The 18,387-nt window shown below is 73.4% G+C and overlaps 2 protein-coding genes across 2 annotated transcripts; one reads left to right on the top strand and one right to left on the bottom strand.

Annotated features, from left to right (window-relative positions):
* Positions 1-1,290: 1,290 nt before the first annotated feature.
* On the top strand, positions 1,291-6,502 carry LOC120405086 (interleukin-27 subunit alpha-like). The gene is made up of 5 exons (XM_039538332.1): positions 1,291-1,452; positions 2,242-2,429; positions 4,118-4,222; positions 5,798-5,947; positions 6,297-6,502. Exons 1-5 carry the CDS (start codon positions 1,440-1,442, stop codon positions 6,486-6,488), a joined length of 648 nt encoding a protein of 215 aa, XP_039394266.1. The 5' UTR covers positions 1,291-1,439; the 3' UTR covers positions 6,489-6,502.
* Positions 6,503-6,828: 326 nt separating this feature from the next.
* Positions 6,829-17,522, bottom strand: LOC120404141 (glycine-rich cell wall structural protein 1.8-like). The gene is made up of 8 exons (XM_039536141.1): positions 17,410-17,522; positions 15,412-15,563; positions 10,529-10,580; positions 10,340-10,454; positions 9,752-10,233; positions 8,203-8,325; positions 7,892-8,091; positions 6,829-7,475 (listed from the first exon to the last, which is right to left on the bottom strand). The coding sequence occupies exons 1-8, from the start codon at positions 17,464-17,466 to the stop codon at positions 7,403-7,405; spliced, it is 1,254 nt and encodes a 417-aa protein (XP_039392075.1). The 5' UTR covers positions 17,467-17,522; the 3' UTR covers positions 6,829-7,402.
* Positions 17,523-18,387: the final 865 nt, after the last annotated feature.

Consider the following 18,387-nt stretch of genomic DNA (forward strand, 5'->3'; position numbering starts at 1 on the left):
TGGGGGCGCTGGGGGCTGCCGGGCCGGGGATGCCCAGTGGGTCCTGGCCCGAAACTGCCTCTCATATGAGAACTGCTGGAAACCACCTGCCCGGCTGGAGGGGGTGGGGGGAAAGTTCCCTGTGGGGGCCCCCCTGCTTCTGGGAATCCTCCTCCTCCCTTGGGTGGGGCCACGGGCGGCCACACCCCCTCCCCATATGCAAATTACCCCACCTGGAGCCTCCTTGGGCTGGGGGGGCCGCAGGTGGGGCCCCCGCCTGGCTCCGGCGCTCCTGGGCTCTGCTCTGAGCTGGGGCTCGGGTGCCTCGTCTGGGGCCCGGGGGGGGATCTCCCGGGGGGGCTGGGGGCAGGAACCAGTGGCGGCCGCCTGGGGGGGACCTGGGGGGCTGTGCCCGGAGGGGTGTCCCGGCCCAGGCGCTGCCCATGACGCGGCTCCGGGGAAAAGGGACCAGAAACAGCCCCGGGGCCGGGCACAGCGGGTTTCGCCTGGTGCTTTCAGTTAAAGCCAGCGGCTCACGTGAGGCTGGTCTGGGAAACCACGGCCCAGCGCCGGCGTCAGGTGAGGGGCCCAGCTAGGATGGGGTGAGACCCACATTCTCCTTAGGACAAAGCTTCTGGGAAATCCGCCTGCCCCGGGTGAAACCCCCTCGCTTCCCCCGCCACCAGCTCTCGCTCTGCGCCGGTTTCTTTAGCTCAGAGATTCATGATGCAACCCCAGAGCTTCCTGCAATAACCCCACTCCACTGCCCCCCCAGCACCGCAACTCAGCTGTGTGCTGGGGGGGGCAGGGCTGGGCTGGCAGGGGCTGCGGGTCGGGAGTGAGGGGCACCGGCAGGGCTGGGCTGGCAGGGGCTGCAGGTCGGGAGTGAGGGGCACTGGCAGGGCTGGGCTGGCAGGGGCTGCGGGTCGGGAGTGAGGGGCACCGGCAGGGGGGGGGGGGGGGCAGGGCTGGGCTGGCAGGGGCTGCGGGTCGGGAGTGAGGGGCACCGGCAGGGTTGGGCTGGCAGGGGCTGCAGGTCAGGAGTGAGGGGCACCAGCAGAGCTGGGGGGAGCAGGGCTGGTCTGGCAGGGGCTGCGGGTCGGGAGTGAGGGGCACCGGCAGGGCTGGGCTGGCAGGGGCTGCAGGTCGGGAGTGAGGGGCACCGGCAGGGTTCGGGGGGGGAGCCCAGTGGGTTTCTCCTTCCAGCCCCACATGTTCAGTTTTATGATCCCTGAAACAGGAACCGCTGAACGTCCCTTGACAAACCGCAGGCCGGGGGGGGGGGGCATAGATGGGGGGGGCTGTATCGGCTCCCGATACTAAAAACAGAAACTTGGAGATTTTGGAGCGAGCGAAAATGAAACCGGGCCGGGGCAATAAAAGCCCTGGAGGACTCGGACGCTGGATTCATCCACCCGCCGGCCGGCCGGACAGACAGACGGCAGCGCCCGCGCACCAGGATGCGGCTGGGTGGTGAGTGTGTGGGGAGCAGCTGGGCCTGTGGGAATTGGGCCCCTCAGCGGGCCTGGGGCGAGCGGCCCTGACCTGGCACCAGAGGGCGCTGCGGGTCGGGAGTGAGGGGCACCGGCAGGGCTGGGCTGGCAGGGGCTGCGGGTCGGGAGTGAGGGGCACCGGCAGAGCTGGGGGGGGCAGGGCTGGGCTGGCAGGGGCTGCGGGTCGGGAGTGAGGGGCACCAGCAGAGCTGGGGGCTGGGCTGGGCTGGCAGGGACTGTGGGTCGGGAGTGAGGGGCACCGGCAGAGCTGGGGGCAGGGCTGGGCTGGCAGGGGCTGCAGGTCGGGAGTGAGGGGCAGCGGCAGAGCTGGGGGGGGGGGCTGGGCTGGCAGGGGCTGCGGGTCGGGAGTGAGGGGCACCGGCAGAGCTGGGGGGGGGGGCTGGGCTGGCAGGGGCTGCGGGTCGGGAGTGAGGGGCACCGGCAGGGCTGGGCGGGCAGGGGCTGCGGGTCGCGAGTGAGGGGCACCGCTGACCATGGTGTGGTGACCTGGGATGGTGTAAACCGGGGATACCCGGGGCCGGGGTTGTGTCAGCGCCGCGTGTCGCTAATTTTAGACTCAAAACTGCCCAAAATATCCCAAAGAGAAGAGTCCCGATTACTGCGCCTGCGGGTCCCCTGACACTGAGCCCTGCCGGTGCCCCTCACTCCCGACCCGCAGCCCCCCCCACCCTGCCGGTGCCCCTCACTCCCGACCCGCAGCCCCGGCAGGGCTCTCCCTGGGAGCTGACGGCTCTGCTCTCTCTCTCAGGACTCGCGCTGCTGCTCCAGGCGCTGCTGAGCTCCGGGCTCCCGGCGCTGGGGTTCCCCGCGGCCGGGCAGGGCCCCGGGTTCGACGGAGCCGCCCGCTGGGGCCGGGAGATGCAGGCGGAATTCGGGAGCAGCTTGAAACTTGCCAGGAAACTGCTCGTGGAGACGAAAATCCTCACGCAACAATTTGTACGTCCTGGGGGGGCACCGGGGACCCCTCGCCCGGGGCCAGGACGCGGCCCCTCTGGGGGGGGCTGGGCACACGGGGACCCCTCGCCCGGGGCCGGGACGCGGCCCCTCTGGGGGGGGCTGGGCACACGAGGACCCCTCGCCCGGGGCCAGGACGCGGCCCCTCTGGGGGGGGGCTGGGCACACGAGGACCCCTCGCCCGGGGCCGGGGCGGCCCCTCTGGGGGCGGGGCACACGGGTCCCCCTGGCCCGGGGCCGGGCCGCGGCCCCCCGGGGGGGGGGGGCTGGGCACACGGGGCCCCCTCGCCCGGGGCCGGGACGCGGCCCCTCTGGGGGGGGCTGGGCACCCGGGGCCCCCTCGCCCGGGGCCGGGACGCGGCCCCTCTGGGGGGGGCTGGGCACACGGGGACCCCTCGCCCGGGGCCGGGACGCGGCCCCTCTGGGGCTGGGCACACGGGGACCCCTCGCCCGGGGCCGGGGCGGCCCCTCTGGGGGCTGGGCACATGCGGACCCCTCGCCCGGGGCCGGGACGCGGCCCCTCTGGGGGGGCTGGGCACACGGGGACCTCTCGCCCGGTGCCGGGACGCGGCCCTCTGGGGGCTGGGCACACGGGGACCCCTCGCACGGGGCCGGGACGCGGCCTCTGGGGGCTGGGCACACGGGGACCCCTCGCCCGGGGCCGGGGCGGCCCCTCTGGGGGCTGGGCACACAGGGACCCCTCGCCCGGGGCCGGGACGCGGCCCCTCTGGGGGGGCTGGGCACACGGGGACCCCTCGCCCGGGGCCGGGACGTGGCCCCTCTGGGGGGGCTGGGCACACGGGGACCCCTCGCCCGGCCCTGGGTCGCGGCCCCGCTGGGGGGGGCTGGGCACAGGGGGGACCCCTCGCCCGGGGCCGGGACGGCCCCTCTGGGGGGGCTGGGCACACGGGGACCTCTCGCCCGGTGCCGGGACGCGGCCCCTCTGGGGGGGGATGGGCACACGGGGCCCCCTCGACCGGTGCCGGGACGCGGCCCGTCTGGGGGGGCTGGGCACACGGGGACCCCTCGCCGGGGCCGGGACGCGCCCCTCTGGGGCTGGGCACACGGGGCCCCTCGCCTGGTGCCGGGACGCGGCCCCTCTGGGGCTGGGCACACGGGACCTCGCCCGGGGCCGGGACGCGGCCCCTCTGGGGGCTGGGCACACGGGGCCCCTCGCCCGGGCCGGGACGCGGCCCCTCTGGGGGCTGGGCACACGGGGCCCTCGCCCGGGGCCGGGCGCGGCCCCTCTGGGGGCTGGGCACACGGGGGCCTCGCCCGGGGCCGGGACGTGGCCCCTCTGGGGGGGCTGGGCACACGGGGACCCCTCGCCCGGCCCTGGGTCGCGGCCCCTCTGGGGGGGGCTGGGCACACGGGGACCCCTCGCCCGGGGCCGGGACGCGGCCCCTCTGGGGGGGGCTGGGCACACGGGGGCCCCTCGCCCGGGGCCGGGTCGCGGCCCCTCTGGGGGGGGCTGGGCACACGGGGACCCCTCGCCCGGGGCCGGGACGCGGCCCCTCTGGGGGGGGCTGGGCACACGGGGACCCCTCGCCCGGCCCTGGGTCGCGGCCCCTCTGGGGGGGGCTGGGCACACGGGGGCCCAATGCTGGGGCAGCGTTTCGGGCAGTGGGGGGGGGGTCTGGCGGAGGTTTCAGCCTCTCTTCCCCCACCAGGTGTCGGAGCGTCTGGCTGGTGCCAAGCTGCCATTCCCCGGCCTGTCGAACTCGGGGCTCCTGCCCCCCACGAGCCGCACAGCCCAGCAGTGGCTGGCCCTGCCGGTGAGCGGCGGGGTTCGGGAGGGGGCTGGGGCGAGGTGGGGGCAGTGGGGGTTCCAGTGAGCGGCTGGGAGCGTGGGGTGCTGTGAAGAGGCGGGGTGGCGGGGGCCGGGCACAGTGGGGAGCTGAGGGGCGGGGGCGGGGGCCAGGAGCCGGGGGCCGGGTGCAGTGGGGAGCCGAGGGGCTGGGAGAGGCAGGGGCAGTGGGGCCAGCCGCAGTGGGGAGCCGAGGGGCGGTGGGGGCCGGGCGCAGTAGGGGCGCCGGGGCGGGCGCCGGGGCGCAGTGGGGCGCCGGGAGAGGCCCGCTGACCCCGCTCACACCCAGGCGCAGTGAGGAGCCGGGCGCTGGGGAGGCAGGGGCGGTGGGGCCAGGCGCCGGGCGCTGGGCGCCGGGAGAGGCCCCGCTGACCCCGCTCACACCCCAGGCGCAGTGAGGAGCCGGGGCGCTGGGAGAGGCAGGGGCGGTGGGGGCCAGGCGCCGGGGCGCCGGGAGAGGCCCCGCTGACCCCCCCGCTCACACCCCAGGCGCAGTGAGGAGCCGAGGGTAGTGGGGCAGGCGCAGTGGGAGCCAGGGGGCCGGGCGCGTAGGGGAGCCGGTGGCGGTGGGAGGCAGGCGGTGGGGCCGGGCGCCGGGGCGCTGGGAGAGGCGCTGGCTCACACCCCAGGCGCAGTGAGGCTGGTGGGGCGGTGGGAGAGGCAGGGGTGGTGGGGGCCGGGCGCAGTGGGGAGCGGGGGCCAGGGCGCCGGGGCGCAGTGGGGCGCTGGGGAGGCAGGGGCGGTGGGGCCGGGCGCCGGGGTGCGGGGAGAGGCCCGCGCCAGCCCCAGGCGCAGTGAGGCGAGGCGGTGGGGGCGGGCGCCGGGGCGCCGGGAGGCAGGCGGTGGGGCCCCGCGCCGGGGTGGGGCGCCGAGGGAGGCAGGGGCAGTGGGGCGCAGGGGGGGCCAGGGGCCCCCCAGGCGCAGTGAGAGCCGGTGGGCGGTGGGGAGGCAGGGGCGGTGGGGGCCGGGCGCCGGGGCGCCGGGAGAGGCCCGCTGACCCCCGCTCACACCCCAGGCGCAGTGAGGAGCCGGTGGGCGGTGGGAGAGGCAGGGGTGGTGGGGCCGGGCGCAGTGGGGAGCCGGGGCCGGGCGCCGGGGGGGCGCAGTGGGGGCGCTGGGGAGAGGCAGGGGGCGGTGGGGGGCCGGGCGCCGGGGGGGCGCCGGGGAGAGGCCCCGCTGACCCCCCGCTCACACCCCCAGGCGCAGTGAGGGAGCCGGGGGGCGGTGGGGAGAGGCAGGGGGCGGGGGGCGCCGGGGGCGCCGGGAGAGGCAGGGGCGGTGGGGCCGGGCGCCGGGGCGCTGGGAGAGGCGGTGGGGCCAGGCGCAGTGGGGAGCCGGGGCGCTGGGGAGGCAGGGGCGGTGGGGGCCGGGCGCCGGGAGAGGCCCGGGACCCCGCCCGCTCACACCCAGGCGCAGTGAGGAGCCGGTGGGCGGTGGGAGAGGCAGGGGCGGTGGGGGCCAGGCGCCGGGGGCGCTGGGGAGAGGCAGGGGCGCCGGGGGCGCCGGGGAGAGGCCCCGCTGACCCCCCCGCTCACCCCCCCAGGCGCTGCGGCGGCTGCGGGAGATGCGGCGGGCGCTGGGCCTGTTTCGGGGCTACGTGGAGGTTGTGGGGCGCAGGGAGCCCGGCCTGGCCCGGGGGCTGCACGAAATCAGCCTGGACCTGCGGGACCTGATGCACCACGTCGACTACCAGGTGCGGGGGGGGCAGGTTGGCTGCGGGAGGTGCCTGGGTTTGGCGCCCGCAGGGGCTGACGGGGGCCGGCGCCCGCCGGGGGTAACAGGCGCCCGCAGGGGGTAAAGGCGCCCGCAGGGTAAGGGGGCCGGCGCCCGCAGGGGTAACGGGGTCCGGCGCCCGCAGGGGGGGTAACGGGGGGGGCGGCGCCCGCAGGGGGTAACGGGGCGGTGCCCGCAGGGGTAACGGGGCTGGCGCCCGCCGGGGTAACAGGGGCCGGCGCCCGCAGGGTAACGGGGCGGCGCGCCGCAGGGGTAACGGGGCGGCGCCCGCCGGGCCTGTCTCTCACTCTCGTCCCTGCTCTCCCCAGGTGGGGGGCTCTGGCCAGCCTGCCCCCCAGCCCCCGGGGCCCCCCGGGGCCCCCCGCATCCTGCAGCACCCCAGCGACTGGAGCAACCTGCAGGAGTCGTACCTGGTTCTGCGCGCCATGGAGACCTTCCTGGGCCGCGTCGTCCGGGACTTCACCCTGCTGCGCGTGGGGGGGGGCTGGGCCCCCCACTGACCCCCCCACACCCTGCCCCCCAAAACACTAATCCCTGGGGTCACGCTGCTGGTCCCAGAGCTGGGCAGGGAACCCAGGCGTCCGGGCTCCCTCCCCCCCCCCCCCAGAGCTGGGCAGGGAACCCAGGTGTCCGGGCTCCCTCTCCCCCCCCAGAGCCGGGCAGGGAACCCAGGCGTCCGGGCTCCCTCCCCCCCACCCCAGCCGGGCAGGGAACCCAGGCGTCCGGGCTCCCTCTCCCCTCCCGCCCCCGAGCCGGGCAGGGAACCCCGGCGTCCGGGCTCCCAGCAGTCCCTATGTTAATTTATATGAGTGGATTTTAATATATTATTTATTTGTTGCTATTTATTACCAAGAAATGTGATTTTTTATTTATTGTTTGTAATAAAGTGATGAATGTGAAGGGTCTCGTTGTTTTCCCACAGCCCGGATGCCTGGGTTCTCTCCCAGCTCGGGGAGGGCAGGAGCCCGGACGCCTGGGTTCTCTCGACTGGTTTCTCTTTTCCGTTCCCTGTTTCTGGATGACTCAGCCCCTCCTCATTCCCCTTCGCCCTGGGGGTTTCTGGGAACCTCCTGCTGACTGATACGCGAAGTAAACAGAACCCACAAGGTGCTATTTTGGTAGGTCCTACAGGAACTCATGGGCTGTCAGGTGCATCTTCTTTCCTGGAACCTTCCCCACCCTTCAGCCTCTATGATTTTGGTGGGTCCTACAGTACCTGCCACGTCCCCCCCCCCCCCCCCCGGTTCCACGCCCCACACTCCTTTCACGCGTCTTTTCTTTATTCCATGGTCCCCAGACACACCGGGACTCCTGGGTCCGATCCCAGGCAGCAGGGGGAGGGGGGGCTGCCCGGCCAGGAAGTGGCACAAGCCCCCACCCCCCAGGGTCCCCGGCGCGTGGGGGTGGGGCAGCGTCACTGGGGCGGGGGGGGTCTGCGCAGACGAAACTTCAGCTCTGCCATCATGTTGGGGTGGGCGAGGCCGAAGCTGTGGGGCAGAGAGACCCGGCGGGGGTGAGGGGAGTGGCCAGCAGGAGGAAGAGAACCCAGGAGTCCTGGCTCCCAGCCCCCCCCCCCAGCTGTAACCTACCAGCCCCCACCCCCTTCCCAGAGCTGGGGAGAGAACCCAGGAGTCCTGGCTCCCAGCCCCCAGCTGTAACCTACCAGCCCCCACTCCCCTCCCAGAGCCGGGGAGAGAACCCAGGAGTCCTGGCTCCCCGCCCCAGCTGTAACCTACCAGTCCCCACTCCCCTCCCAGAGCTGGGGAGATAACCCAGGAGTCCTGGCTCTCAGCCCCCCCTGCTCTAACCCACCAGCCCCTGCTCCCCTCCCAGAGCCGGGGAGAGAACCCAGGAGTCCTGGCTTCACCCCCCTCAACAGCCTCCCTCCTTAGCTGCTCCTTACCCAGCATGCCCTGGGAGCTGCCTCCTGGGTGTCTGTGGCTGGGGGGGCAGGAAGCCCCCTGGGGGGCCGGGCTCCTGGGGGGGCTGGGGCGGGGCCCCCCCGGGGGGTCTCTGGCCCCGCAGGCTGGGCGCCCGGCGCACCGACCCCTTCCTCCGCAGCAGCACCCGGCTCCTCTGCGCACTCACGTCCAGGGGGGAGACCTGGGGGGAGGAGACGTGAGGGGGGCTCTGCACCGGGGACCCCCCGCTGTCCCCCCCGCCAGCCCCTAGCCCCCCCAGGCCCCTCCCCACGTCCCTCGCTGCCCCACTCACCACTCCAGGCTCCGGCAGGGGGGTCTGGGCGCCATCTGGGAGCTCGAGCTGGGGGACGAGGCAGAGCAGGGGGGCCCCCGAGCCCTCCCCCGGGGCCCCTCCCTGGGGCCAGCTCCCCTCCCTCTGGGTCCCCAGCCAGATGCTGCTCCCCCCACCCCCCACTTGCTCCATGGGGGCCCCTGGTGGGCTGACGTCCCCCTCGGGGTCCCCCTCCCCCTCCCCGCGGGCCCCTACCCTGCTCCTGTGTCCCCCGGGCTCCCCCTCCCGGGGCCTCCCCTCTGGCCTCTCCTCTTCCTGCTCCCGCTGGGTCTGCAGCTGGGGGCTGCCCCCCCTCGGCTCCCCCTCCGCCTCCTCCCCCACCCCTATGGGCTCCCCCTGCCCCCTCAGCTCCCCCTCCCCCACCCCTACGGGTTCCCCTCGGCTCCCCTCCCCTCCTCCCCACCCCTACGGGTTCCCCTCCCCTCCTCCCCCACCCCTATGGGCTCCCCTCCCCTCAGCTCCCCCTCCGCCTCCTCCACCACCCCTACGGGTTCCCCTTCGGCTCCCCCTCCCCTCCCCACCCCTACGGGTTCCCCTCACCCCTCAGCTCCCCTCCCCACCCCTACGGGTTCCCCCTCGGCTCCCCTCCCCTCCTCCCCACCCCTACAGGTTCCCCCCCTCGGCTCCCCTCCCCCCTCAGCTCCCCTCCGCCTCCTCCACCACCCCTACGGGTTCCCCTCACCCCTCAGCTCCCCTCCCCACCCCTACAGGTTCCCCTCGGCTCCCCCTCCCCCTCCTCCCCACCTCTATGGGTTCCCCCCCTCAGCTCCCCCTCCGCCTCCTCCACCACCCCTATGGGTTCCTCCTCCCCACCCCTACGGGTTCCTCCTTCGGCTCCCCTCCCCCACGCCTACGGGTTCCCCTCCCCCCTCAGCTCCCCTCCGCCTCCTCCCCCACCCCTATGGGTTCCCCTCCCCTCCCCTCCCCACCCCTACGGGTTCCCCTCCCCTCAGCTCCCCTCCCCCTCCTCCCCCACCCCTACGGGTTCCTCCCCCTCAGCTCCCCTCCTCCCCCCCTCCTACGGGTTTCCCCTCCCCTCAGCTCCCCCCTCCCCTCCCCACCACCCCTACGGGTTCCTCCTTTGGCTCCTCCTCCCCTCCTCCCCACTCCTATGGGTTCCCCCTCCCCTCGGCTCCCCCTCCCCCACGGATTCGCCCTCCCCCTCAGCTCCCCACCTCTACGGGTTTCCCCCTCGGCTCCCCTCCCCACTCCTACGGGTTCCCCTCCCCTCGGCTCCCCCTCCCCTCCTCCACCCCTACAGGTTCCCCTCCCCTCCTCCACCACCACTAAGGGTTCCCCCTTCGCTCCTCCCCCCTCCCCTCGCTCCCCACCCCTATGGGTTCCCCCTCCCCTTCAGCTCCCCTCCCCTTTCTCTTCCCCTACCCAGAAGCGTCCCCCTCCTCACACTCCCCTGAGCCCCCAGCCAGACACTGCCCCCCTGGGGGTCCCCCTCTCTCTCTCGACCCTCCTCCCCATTCTCTGACTGGGGGCTGCCCCCTCTGAACCCCACAGCCCCGCCCCCTTCCTCGCACTCCCCAATGGGGGCCCCCGACTCCCGGCTGCCTCCGTGCGCCCCCAGCCAGAGGCTGCCCCTCCCGAGGTCCCCCTGGCCCTGGCCCTGCCCCTCCCGGCCCCGCGCCTCCCCAGGCCAGCGGCTGCCGGCCCCGGGGCCCCCTTGGGTGTTGCTCCCCCCAAGGCCTCCCTCCTCCATGGGGCTGGCCCCCCCAGTTCCCCCCCCCTCCTCAGCCTTTAGGCAGGGGCTCCCCCTGGGCTCCCTCTGCTCCTCCAGCCAGATGTGGCCGGTCCCATGGGCCCCTCCCTGGGCACGACTCCCTGGGAGCCCCCCCTCCTCCGTCGCGGCCCCCTGCCAGATGCTGCGCCCCCCTCCGGCCGGGCCGGGCTCCTGGCTGAGGGAGGGGCTGGGGGGTGGGGCCCGCCCCCCTGGGGCTGCCGGCTCCCCACATCCAGGCTCCAGGCTCACAGCCCCCGGCCCTGTGGGGAGAGAAGGGTGGGGACAGGTCAGACACACCTGCCCTGCCCCACATCTCCCCTGACCCCCCTAGAACCTGCCAGCCCCCAACGTTGCGCCCCCACTCACATGCCCAGAGGGGGTGGGGGGTGTCCTGGTCTGACACAGACCCCACGCGGGCTCCGGACCCCCTCAGCACCGTGTGGCCCCCCTGGGGGGTGGGGTCTCGGGCATCTGGGGGCACCTGTGGGGAGAGACAGTGGTGAGGGGGGGGCAAACCCCAGTGGGGCAGCACCTAGGCACCTGCCCCCAACGTACCTGCAGGGGCGGGTCTCCAGCGTCCTCACGCTGCCCCCCCGGCGCCTCCTCCCTGCGGGGGAGAAAGAGAGGTGAGGCCTGCCCCCCGCACCGGGCCAGGGGGCCCCGTGTGCCCAGCCCCCCCCAGAGGGGCCAGGGGGCCCCGTGTACCCAGCCCCCCCCAGAGGGGCCAGGGGGCCCCGTGTGCCCAGACCCCCCACAGAGGGGCCAGGGGGCCCCGTGTGCCCAGACCCCCCACAGAGGGTCCAGGGGGCCCCGTGTACCCAGCCCACCCCGAGGGGCCGCGTCTCAGCACCAGGCCAGGGGGCCCCGTGTGCCCTGCCCCCCCCTAGAGGGGCCAGGGGGCCCCGTGTACCCAGCCCCCCCCCCAGAGGGGCCGCGTCTCAGCACCAGGCCAGGGGGCCCCGTGTGCCCAGCCCCAGAGGGGCCGTGTGTGATGAAGTGGGAAGCTTCTTGTTTTCTCTGAAGACTGCGTGTGCCTCAGTTTCCCCTGTGTGTCACTCAAGTGTCTGGTGGTGGGATGAGGGTGTGGGGTCATTGCAGCGCCCCCTAGCGGGCAGGTGTGACGGCGACTGGCTGCCTGGGACAGAGAACCGCTGACACCCCCGGGCCCATCCTCTGCAAGGCCCAGCCGGGGGTGTCGGGCTGAGCCAGTGACCTGCAGGCCCGGGAAGACGACCCGGGACCAAGGAGGGGAACGGGGGCCTGGGGCCAGGCAGCTGGAACTGGGCAGGCTCCAGTTTGGGACTCAGAGGGGGCGTTTCAGGGGCACCAGGCCCGGGGTCCCCCCCCCCGAGATGGCCATTGCTGGTGCTAACACGCCCTGTCCTAGGCTGGGTGGGACCAACTGGGAATGTTCTTAATGTTCCCTCTGAATCCTGGGGGGGGGGGCAGTTCCTGGCCGACCCTCTGTCGCCTGGCAACTAATGGCCAGGCCCTTCCCCCCGCCAGGGGCTGCTAAAGGGGGGGGGAGAACAAAGAGGTCAGGAGACCCCCTGGCCCGGGGAAGGGGCTGAGCAGAGGAGGGGCTGGGGGGGGTCAGTCTGGGGCTGGCTGGGGACGAGGAGTGAGGGCAGACGGGGTGGGGGGTCTGGCTCCCTGCCCCCCAGAATGGACCCGGCTGAGGGGTCCCGTTCTCTGTACCTACAAGCTCTGTGTTAGCCCCTGTTCCTGTCATCGAATAAACCTCTGTGTCACTGGCTGGCTGAGAGTCACGTCTGACTGCGATGTGGGGGGGCAGGACCCTGTGGCCCCCCAGGACCCCGCCTGGGCGGACTCGCTGTGGGAAGCGCACGGAGGGGCAGAGGATGCTGAATGCTCCCAGGAGAGACCCAGGAGGTGAAGCCGGGGGAGCTTCTTGCCCTGCAGACAGGCTGCTCCGAGGGAGAGGAGGCTCCCCAGGGTCCTGCCTGGCTTGTGGGGAGCAGCTCAAGAGCCCGGGGACCCCGGGACACTGGGTTCCTGTCGACTAACGACCCGTCTGGTCACACGCTGGCTGGGAGTCCCGGCTGGCTGCTGAGGGGGGGGCAGGGCCCATCCAGGGGGCCTCGCTGCAGGGAGCTCATGGGCTGAACGGGGGGCTGGGTGCTCTGAGGTCGGACCCGGGAAGCACCATAGCCGAGGCGGCTCCTTGCCCTGGACAGCGAGCGCTGAGGGGTGTCGGGCTCCCCTAGAGTCCTGGCCAGCTTCACACAGAGACCGGGCCTGGGACTCCATCACAGCTGGTGGCAGCGCTGGGATGTGCACCCTGTGGCTGGCTGGCTGCCGAGGGCACGGCACATAGTGTGGGGGAGTCAGGCCCTGCACCCCCGGGCTCCCTGCGATTCCCCAGGACTCTCAGCCAGCCAGGAAAGCAGAAGGTTTATTTAGCCGACAGGAACACAGTCCAGCACAGGTCTTGCAGGCACAGATAACAGGATCCCTCAGTTAGGTCCATCTGGGGGGCCAGGGAGGCCAGATCCCCGTCTGCCTGTCACGGAGTGTGGGGGAGTCCGGCCCTGCACCCCTCTTCCCGAACTCACAGTGACTCTCAGCCAGCCAGTAACACAGAAGGTTTATTGAACAACCGGAACACAGGATACAGCCCAGCTTGTGTGCAGAGCCAGGACCCCTCAATCTGGCCTTTCTGGGGGTTCAGGGTGCTTGGATCCCAGCCTAGGATCCACTGAAACCCACCTCCCAGCTCCCAAAACCGAGGAATGCCTCTACTCCCCGGTTCCCTTTAGTCTACCTCCAGCCAGAGGTGAGACCTCCCCTCCCCCAGGCCAGGCTCATGTTACAGCTGCAGACCTGGCTCTGCCTACCAAGCACACAGACAGCCCCTGCTCCACCACATCTCTCCCCCCTCCGAGACTGAACTGAGCGGGGTCACTGCCCAGTGACCCGGGGAAGTTCGGGGCCCCCTCTCCGGGACAGCGCGTCCGCTATCAGGTTGGCACTTCCCTTCACGTGGACCACGTCCATGTCATAGTCCTGCAGGAGCAGGCTCCACCTCAGGAGCTTGGCGTTGGCTCCTTTCATCTGGTGCAGCCAGGTCAGGGGAGAGTGGTCGGTGCACACGGTGAAGTGGCGCCCAAAGAGATATGGCTCCAGTTTCTTCAGGGCCCACACCATGGCCAGGCATTCCTTCTCGATGGCGGCATAGCTCTGTTCCCGGGGTAGGAACTTCTTGCTCAGGTACACGATGGGGTGTCTCTCCCCCTTTTCATCCTCCTGCATCAACACCGCCCCCAGCCCTGTGTCTGAGGCGTCGGTGAACACCAGAAAGGGCTTGTCAAAATCTGGGTTTGCCAGAACTGGGCCTCTGAGCAGAGCCTCCTTCAGCGCCTGGAGAGCCTGCTGGCACTGCTCAGTCCAGACCACCTTGTCTGGCTTCCTCTTCTTGCACAGCTCAGTGATGGGGGCGGCTATGGCGCTAAAGTGGGGCACGAACCTCCGATAGTACCCTGCCATCCCGATAAAGGCCTGGATCCGCTTTTTGGTCTGGGGAGCGGGCGAGTCTCTGATCACCTCCACCTTGGCCGGTTCCGGCTTTAGGCAGCCGCTCCCCACCCGATGGCCCAGGTAAGATACTTCCGCCATCCCCACCTTGCACTTCTCAGCCTTTACGGTTAACTCCGCCTCCCGGAGTCGGTCCAGCACTCGTCTAACCTGGGACACATGGTCCTCCCAGGTCTGGCTGAAGACGCAGATGTCGTCAATATACGCCACGGCAAAACTCTCCATCCCCCTCAGCAGCTGATCCACCAGGCGCTGGAAGGTGGCCGGCGCTCCCTTGAGGCCGAAGGGCAGGGTCAGAAACTCATAGAGCCCCAGGGGGGTGATGAAGGCCGATTTCAGCCGGGCATCTGCGTCCAGTGGCACTTGCCAGTAGCCCTTGGTAAGATCCATGGTGGTGAGGTACCGAGCGCCTCCCAGCTTGTCCAGGAGCTCGTCAGGCCTGGGCATGGGGTAGGCATCAGAACCCCCAGAGAGGCCAGAGTGAGGGGTCCTGGCTGTGCCCACAAGCTCTGCTGTATCCTGTGTTCCTGTGTCCAATAAACCTGCTGTGTTACTGGCTGGCTGAGAGTCACTGTGGGTCCCAGGAAGAGGGGGGCAGGGCCGGGCTCCCCCCACACTCCGTGACACCCTGGACCGCTCGCCCTGCCGTGGCTGCACCAGCTGAGGGGCCAACGCCGCGCTCCTGAGGTGGAGCCTGTCCTGCCGGGATTACCACATGGACGTGACGTTACAGCGGACGCGCTGTCCCGGAGAGGGGACCCTGGACTTCCCCGGGCACTGGGCAGAGTGACCCCCACTCAGTTCAGTCTCGCAGGGGGGAGATGTGGCAAAGTGGGCCTGGTCTTAGTGTTCTGCGTGACTCCTGTGCGTGCCTCAGTTTCCCCTCTGTTACACTGCCGTGTCTCGGGGGTGGGGCAGGGGTGTTGGTGCGGCAGTGACGCGAGGGCCGGCTGCCGATGGCCGACACACACTCTGTGGCCTGGCGGGGAAGCTGCGGGTCAGGGGCCGTCTGAGGTGGCCCAGGAAAGAGCCAAAGGGGGGGGGAGGCAGGACAGGGGCGTGTGCCGGAGGCGCTGGGGGGAGTCCAGGGCACCAGGCTCGGGGTCCCCCCGAGATGGGCTTGGCTGAAAGTCCCGGATGTCTGTGCTAACGACCCGCCCGGGTCCCACGCCGGCTGGGGGTCCCGGCTGGCTGTGGAGTGGGGGGCCCCAGGGGCCCGGCCAGGGGCCCTCGCTGCGGGGAGCTCACGGGGTGATCGGGGGCCTGGACGCGCCGAGGTCGGAGCCAGGAGGCCCCTGCCCTGGACAGCGAGACCTGCGGGGAGTCGCGCTGCCCCTGAGTCCTGGCTGGGCCCCTCCCCCTGCACGGGGACCCCGGCTGGGACCCCGGGACGCCCCCCTGCCCCCTGCCCAGCACCGGGGCTGGGACCCCTCCCCCGGCACGGGGCCCCCGGCTGGGACCCCGGGCCGCCCCCCTCCCCCCTGCCCAGCACTGGGGCGGGGACCCCTCCCCCTGCCCGGGGACCCCGGCTGGGACCCCGGGACGCCCCTGCCCCTCCCCGCACCGGGGCTGGGACCCCTCCCCCTGCACGGGGACCCCGGCTGGGACCCCGGGACGCCCCCCTGCCCCCTGCCCAGCACCGGGGCTGGGACCCCTCCCCCTGCACGGGGACCCCGGCTGGGACCCCGGGACGCCCCCCAGCCCCCTCCCCCGCACCCGGGCTGGGACCCCTCCCCCTGCACGGGGACCCCGGCTGGGACCCCGGGACGCCCCCCTCCTCCTCCACCCCCCCAGCGTCGGGCCTGGGACCCCGGGACACTGGGGTCCTGGTGCCGGGTGAGGTGTCCCCATGTGCCCAGCCCCGCCCCCCGCCCTCTCATTACCCATAATGCTCTGGGTCTCCTTCCCCATAGCCGCCTGTTGACACCCCCTTGGGGGGGTCGGAGGAGTCAGTCTCCCCGCGTTTCCCATGATCCTCTGCGCCTGGGTGCGCCTGCTCCCCCAAGAGGTAGGTGGAGAAGCTGGAGACGTAATCCTGGGGGGAGGGGGGAGGTGAGTGGGGCTGGCCCTGGGGGGGCAGAATGGCCCCCCACAGAGCCCCCCAGCCCCGCCCCTCCGCCTGTCCCCCGGTCCCCACCACCCTGCCCCCACCTCCTCCTGCCCCCATCCGCCCCAGCCCTGCCCCTCCGCCTGTCCCCTCTCGTCCCCACCACCCTGCCCCCACCTCCTCCTGCCCCCATCCGCCCCAGCCCTGCCCCTCCGCCTGTCCCCCTCTGGTCCCCAGCACCCTGCCCCCACCTCCCTCCTGCCCCCATCCGCCCCAGCCCTGCCCCTCCGCCTGTCCCCCTCTGGTCCCCAGCACCCTGCCCCCACCTCCCTCCTGCCCCCATCCGCCCCAGCCCTGCCCCTCCGCCTGTCCCCCTCTGGTCCCCAGCACCCTGCCCCCACCTCCCTCCTAACCCCCATCCGCCCCAGCCCTGCCCCTCCGCCTGTCCCCCTCTGGTCCCCACCACCCTGCCCCCACCTCCTCCTGCCCCCATCCGCCCCAGCCCTGCCCCTCCGCCTGTCCCCTCTCGTCACCACCACCCTGCCCCCACCTCCCTCCTGCCCCCATCCGCCCCAGCCCTGCCCCTCCGCCTGTCCCCCTCTGGTCCCCAGCACCCTGCCCCCACCTCCCTCCTGCCCCCATCCGCCCCAGCCCTGCCCCTCCGCCTGTCCCCTCTCGTCCCCACCACCCTGCCCCCACCTCCCTCCTGCCCCCATCCGCCCCAGCCCTGCCCCTCCGCCTGTCCCCCCTCTGGTCCCCAGCACCCTGCCCCCACCTCCTCCTGCCCCCATCCGCCCCAGCCCTGCCCCTCCGCCTGTCCCCTCTGGTCCCCAGCACCCTGCCCCCACCTCCCTCCTGCCCCCCATCCGCCCCAGCCCTGCCCCTCCGCCTGTCCCCCCTCTGGTCCCCAGCACCCTGCCCCCACCTCCTCCTGCCCCCATCCGCCCCAGCCCTGCCCCTCCGCCTGTCCCCCTCTGGTCCCCAGCACCCTGCCCCCACCTCCCTCCTGCCCCCATCCGCCCCAGCCCTGCCCCTCCGCCTGTCCCCCGATCCCCAGCACCCTGCCCCCACCTCCCTCCTGCCCCCATCCGCCCCAGCCCTGCCCCTCCGCCTGTCCCCCCTCTGGTCCCCAGCACCCTGCCCCCACCTCCCTCCTGCCCCCATCCGCCCCAGCCCTGCCCCACCGCCTGTCCCCCCCGATCCCCAGCACCCTGCCCCCACCTCCCTCCTGCCCCCCATCCGCCCCAGCCCTGCCCTCCGCCTGTCCCCCGATCCCCAGCACCCTGCCCCCACCTCCCTCCTGCCCCCATCCGCCCCAGCCCTGCCCCTCCGCCTGTCCCCCGGTCCCCACCACCCTGCCCCCACCTCCTCTTGCCCCCCATCCGCCCCAGCCCTGCCCCTCCGCCTGTCCCCCTCTGGTCCCCAGCACCCTGCCCCACCTCCCTCCTGCCCCCATCCGCCCCAGCCCTGCCCCTCCGCCTGTCCCCCTCTGGTCCCCAGCACCCTGCCCCCACCTCCCTCCTGCCCCCATCCGCCCCAGCCCTGCCCCTCCGCCTGTCCCCCCCCCTCTGGTCCCCAGCACCCCGCCCCACCTCCCTCCTGCCCCCATCCGCCCCAGCCCTGCCCCTCCGCCTGTCCCCTCTGGTCCCCAGCACCCTGCCCCCACCTCCCTCCTGCCCCCATCCGCCCCAGCCCTGCCCCTCCGCCTGTCCCCCTCTGGTCCCCAGCACCCCGCCCGCTCCCCGGCAGCCTCCACCACCAGCCCTGACACCCACGGCCTCGGAAGGGACCCCCCTGCCCCGTCCCCTGGGGGCTGGCTGGGTGGGGGACTCACCAGTGCCCCCCGCAGGACGCGGTGCAGCCCGGGTAGGTGTCGCTGGAGCAGCTCCATGGGGCCCAGCGCTCGGCAGGCGCAGGGAGCTGGGGGGTGGCAGCCGCTTCCCCTGCGGCTGGGGAGGGAAGTGATGTGCTAGGGACGGGGAACCGCAGCCACTGTCCGGCACACCCCGCCCCTACGCCCCCGCCCCTGCACCCCGGCTCCTGCACCCCCGGCTCCCTGTGCCCCACCTCCCCAGTTCCCTGCACACCCCGCCCCTCGCCCCGCCTCCCTGCACCCCGGCTCCCTGCACCCCCGGCTCCTGTGCCCCCACCTCCCCAGTTCCTGCACACCCGCCCCTACGCCCCGCCTGCCTGCACCCCCCGGCTCCCTGGGCCCCCCCCCGGCTCCCTGGGCCCCCCACCTCCCCCAGGTCCCTGCACACCCCGCCCCTCGCCCCGCCTCCTGCACCCCCGCCTCCCTGCCCCCGGCTCCCTGTGCCCCCACCTCCCCAGTTCCTGCACACCCCGCCCCTACGCCCCCGCCCCTGCACCCCGGCTCCCTGCACCCCCGGCTCCTGCACCCCCGGCTCCCTGTGCCCCCCACCTCCCCCAGTTCCCTGCACACCGCCCCCTACGCCCCGCCCCTGCACCCCGGCTCCTGCACCCCCGGCTCCCTGCACCCCCGGCTCCTGTGCCCCCACCTCCCCAGTTCCCTGCACACCCCGCCCCTACGCCCCACCCCTGCACCCCCGCCTCTCCGTGCCCCACCTCCCCAGTTCCCTGCACCCCGCCCCTACGCCCCGCCCCTGCACCCCCGCCTCTCCGGGCCCCCGGCTCCTGTGCCCCAGTTCCTTGCACACCCGCCCCTCGCCCCGCCTCCCTGCACCCCCGGCTCCCTGCACCCCGCCTCCCCAGTTCCCTGCACACCCCGCCCCTACGCCCCGCCTCTCTGCCCCCGGCTCCTGCACCCCCGGCTCCCTGTGCCCCCACCTCC

The sequence above is a fragment of the Mauremys reevesii genome, linkage group 4 (assembly GCF_016161935.1).
Source record: "Mauremys reevesii isolate NIE-2019 linkage group 4, ASM1616193v1, whole genome shotgun sequence".
Classification (NCBI taxonomy): Eukaryota; Metazoa; Chordata; order Testudines; family Geoemydidae; genus Mauremys; species Mauremys reevesii.

Bases quoted from the DNA above. Each gene is read 5' to 3' on its own strand.
- LOC120405086 (XM_039538332.1), top strand. The intron at 4,223-5,797 runs GTGAGCGGCGGG...TCACCCCCCCAG, and splicing joins AGCAGTGGCTGGCCCTGCCG to GCGCTGCGGCGGCTGCGGGA. The intron at 5,948-6,296 runs GTGCGGGGGGGG...TGCTCTCCCCAG, and splicing joins TGCACCACGTCGACTACCAG to GTGGGGGGCTCTGGCCAGCC.
- LOC120404141 (XM_039536141.1), bottom strand. From the start codon at position 17,466: ATGGAGCTGCTCCAGCGACACCTACCCGGGCTGCACCGCGTCCTGCGG. The intron at 10,234-10,339 runs GTGAGTGGGGGC...CTCTCCCCACAG, and splicing joins CCCCCACCCCCTCTGGGCAT to GGCCGGGGGCTGTGAGCCTG. The intron at 8,092-8,202 runs GTGAGTGGGGCA...TCCTCCCCCCAG, and splicing joins CCCTGCCGGAGCCTGGAGTG to GTCTCCCCCCTGGACGTGAG.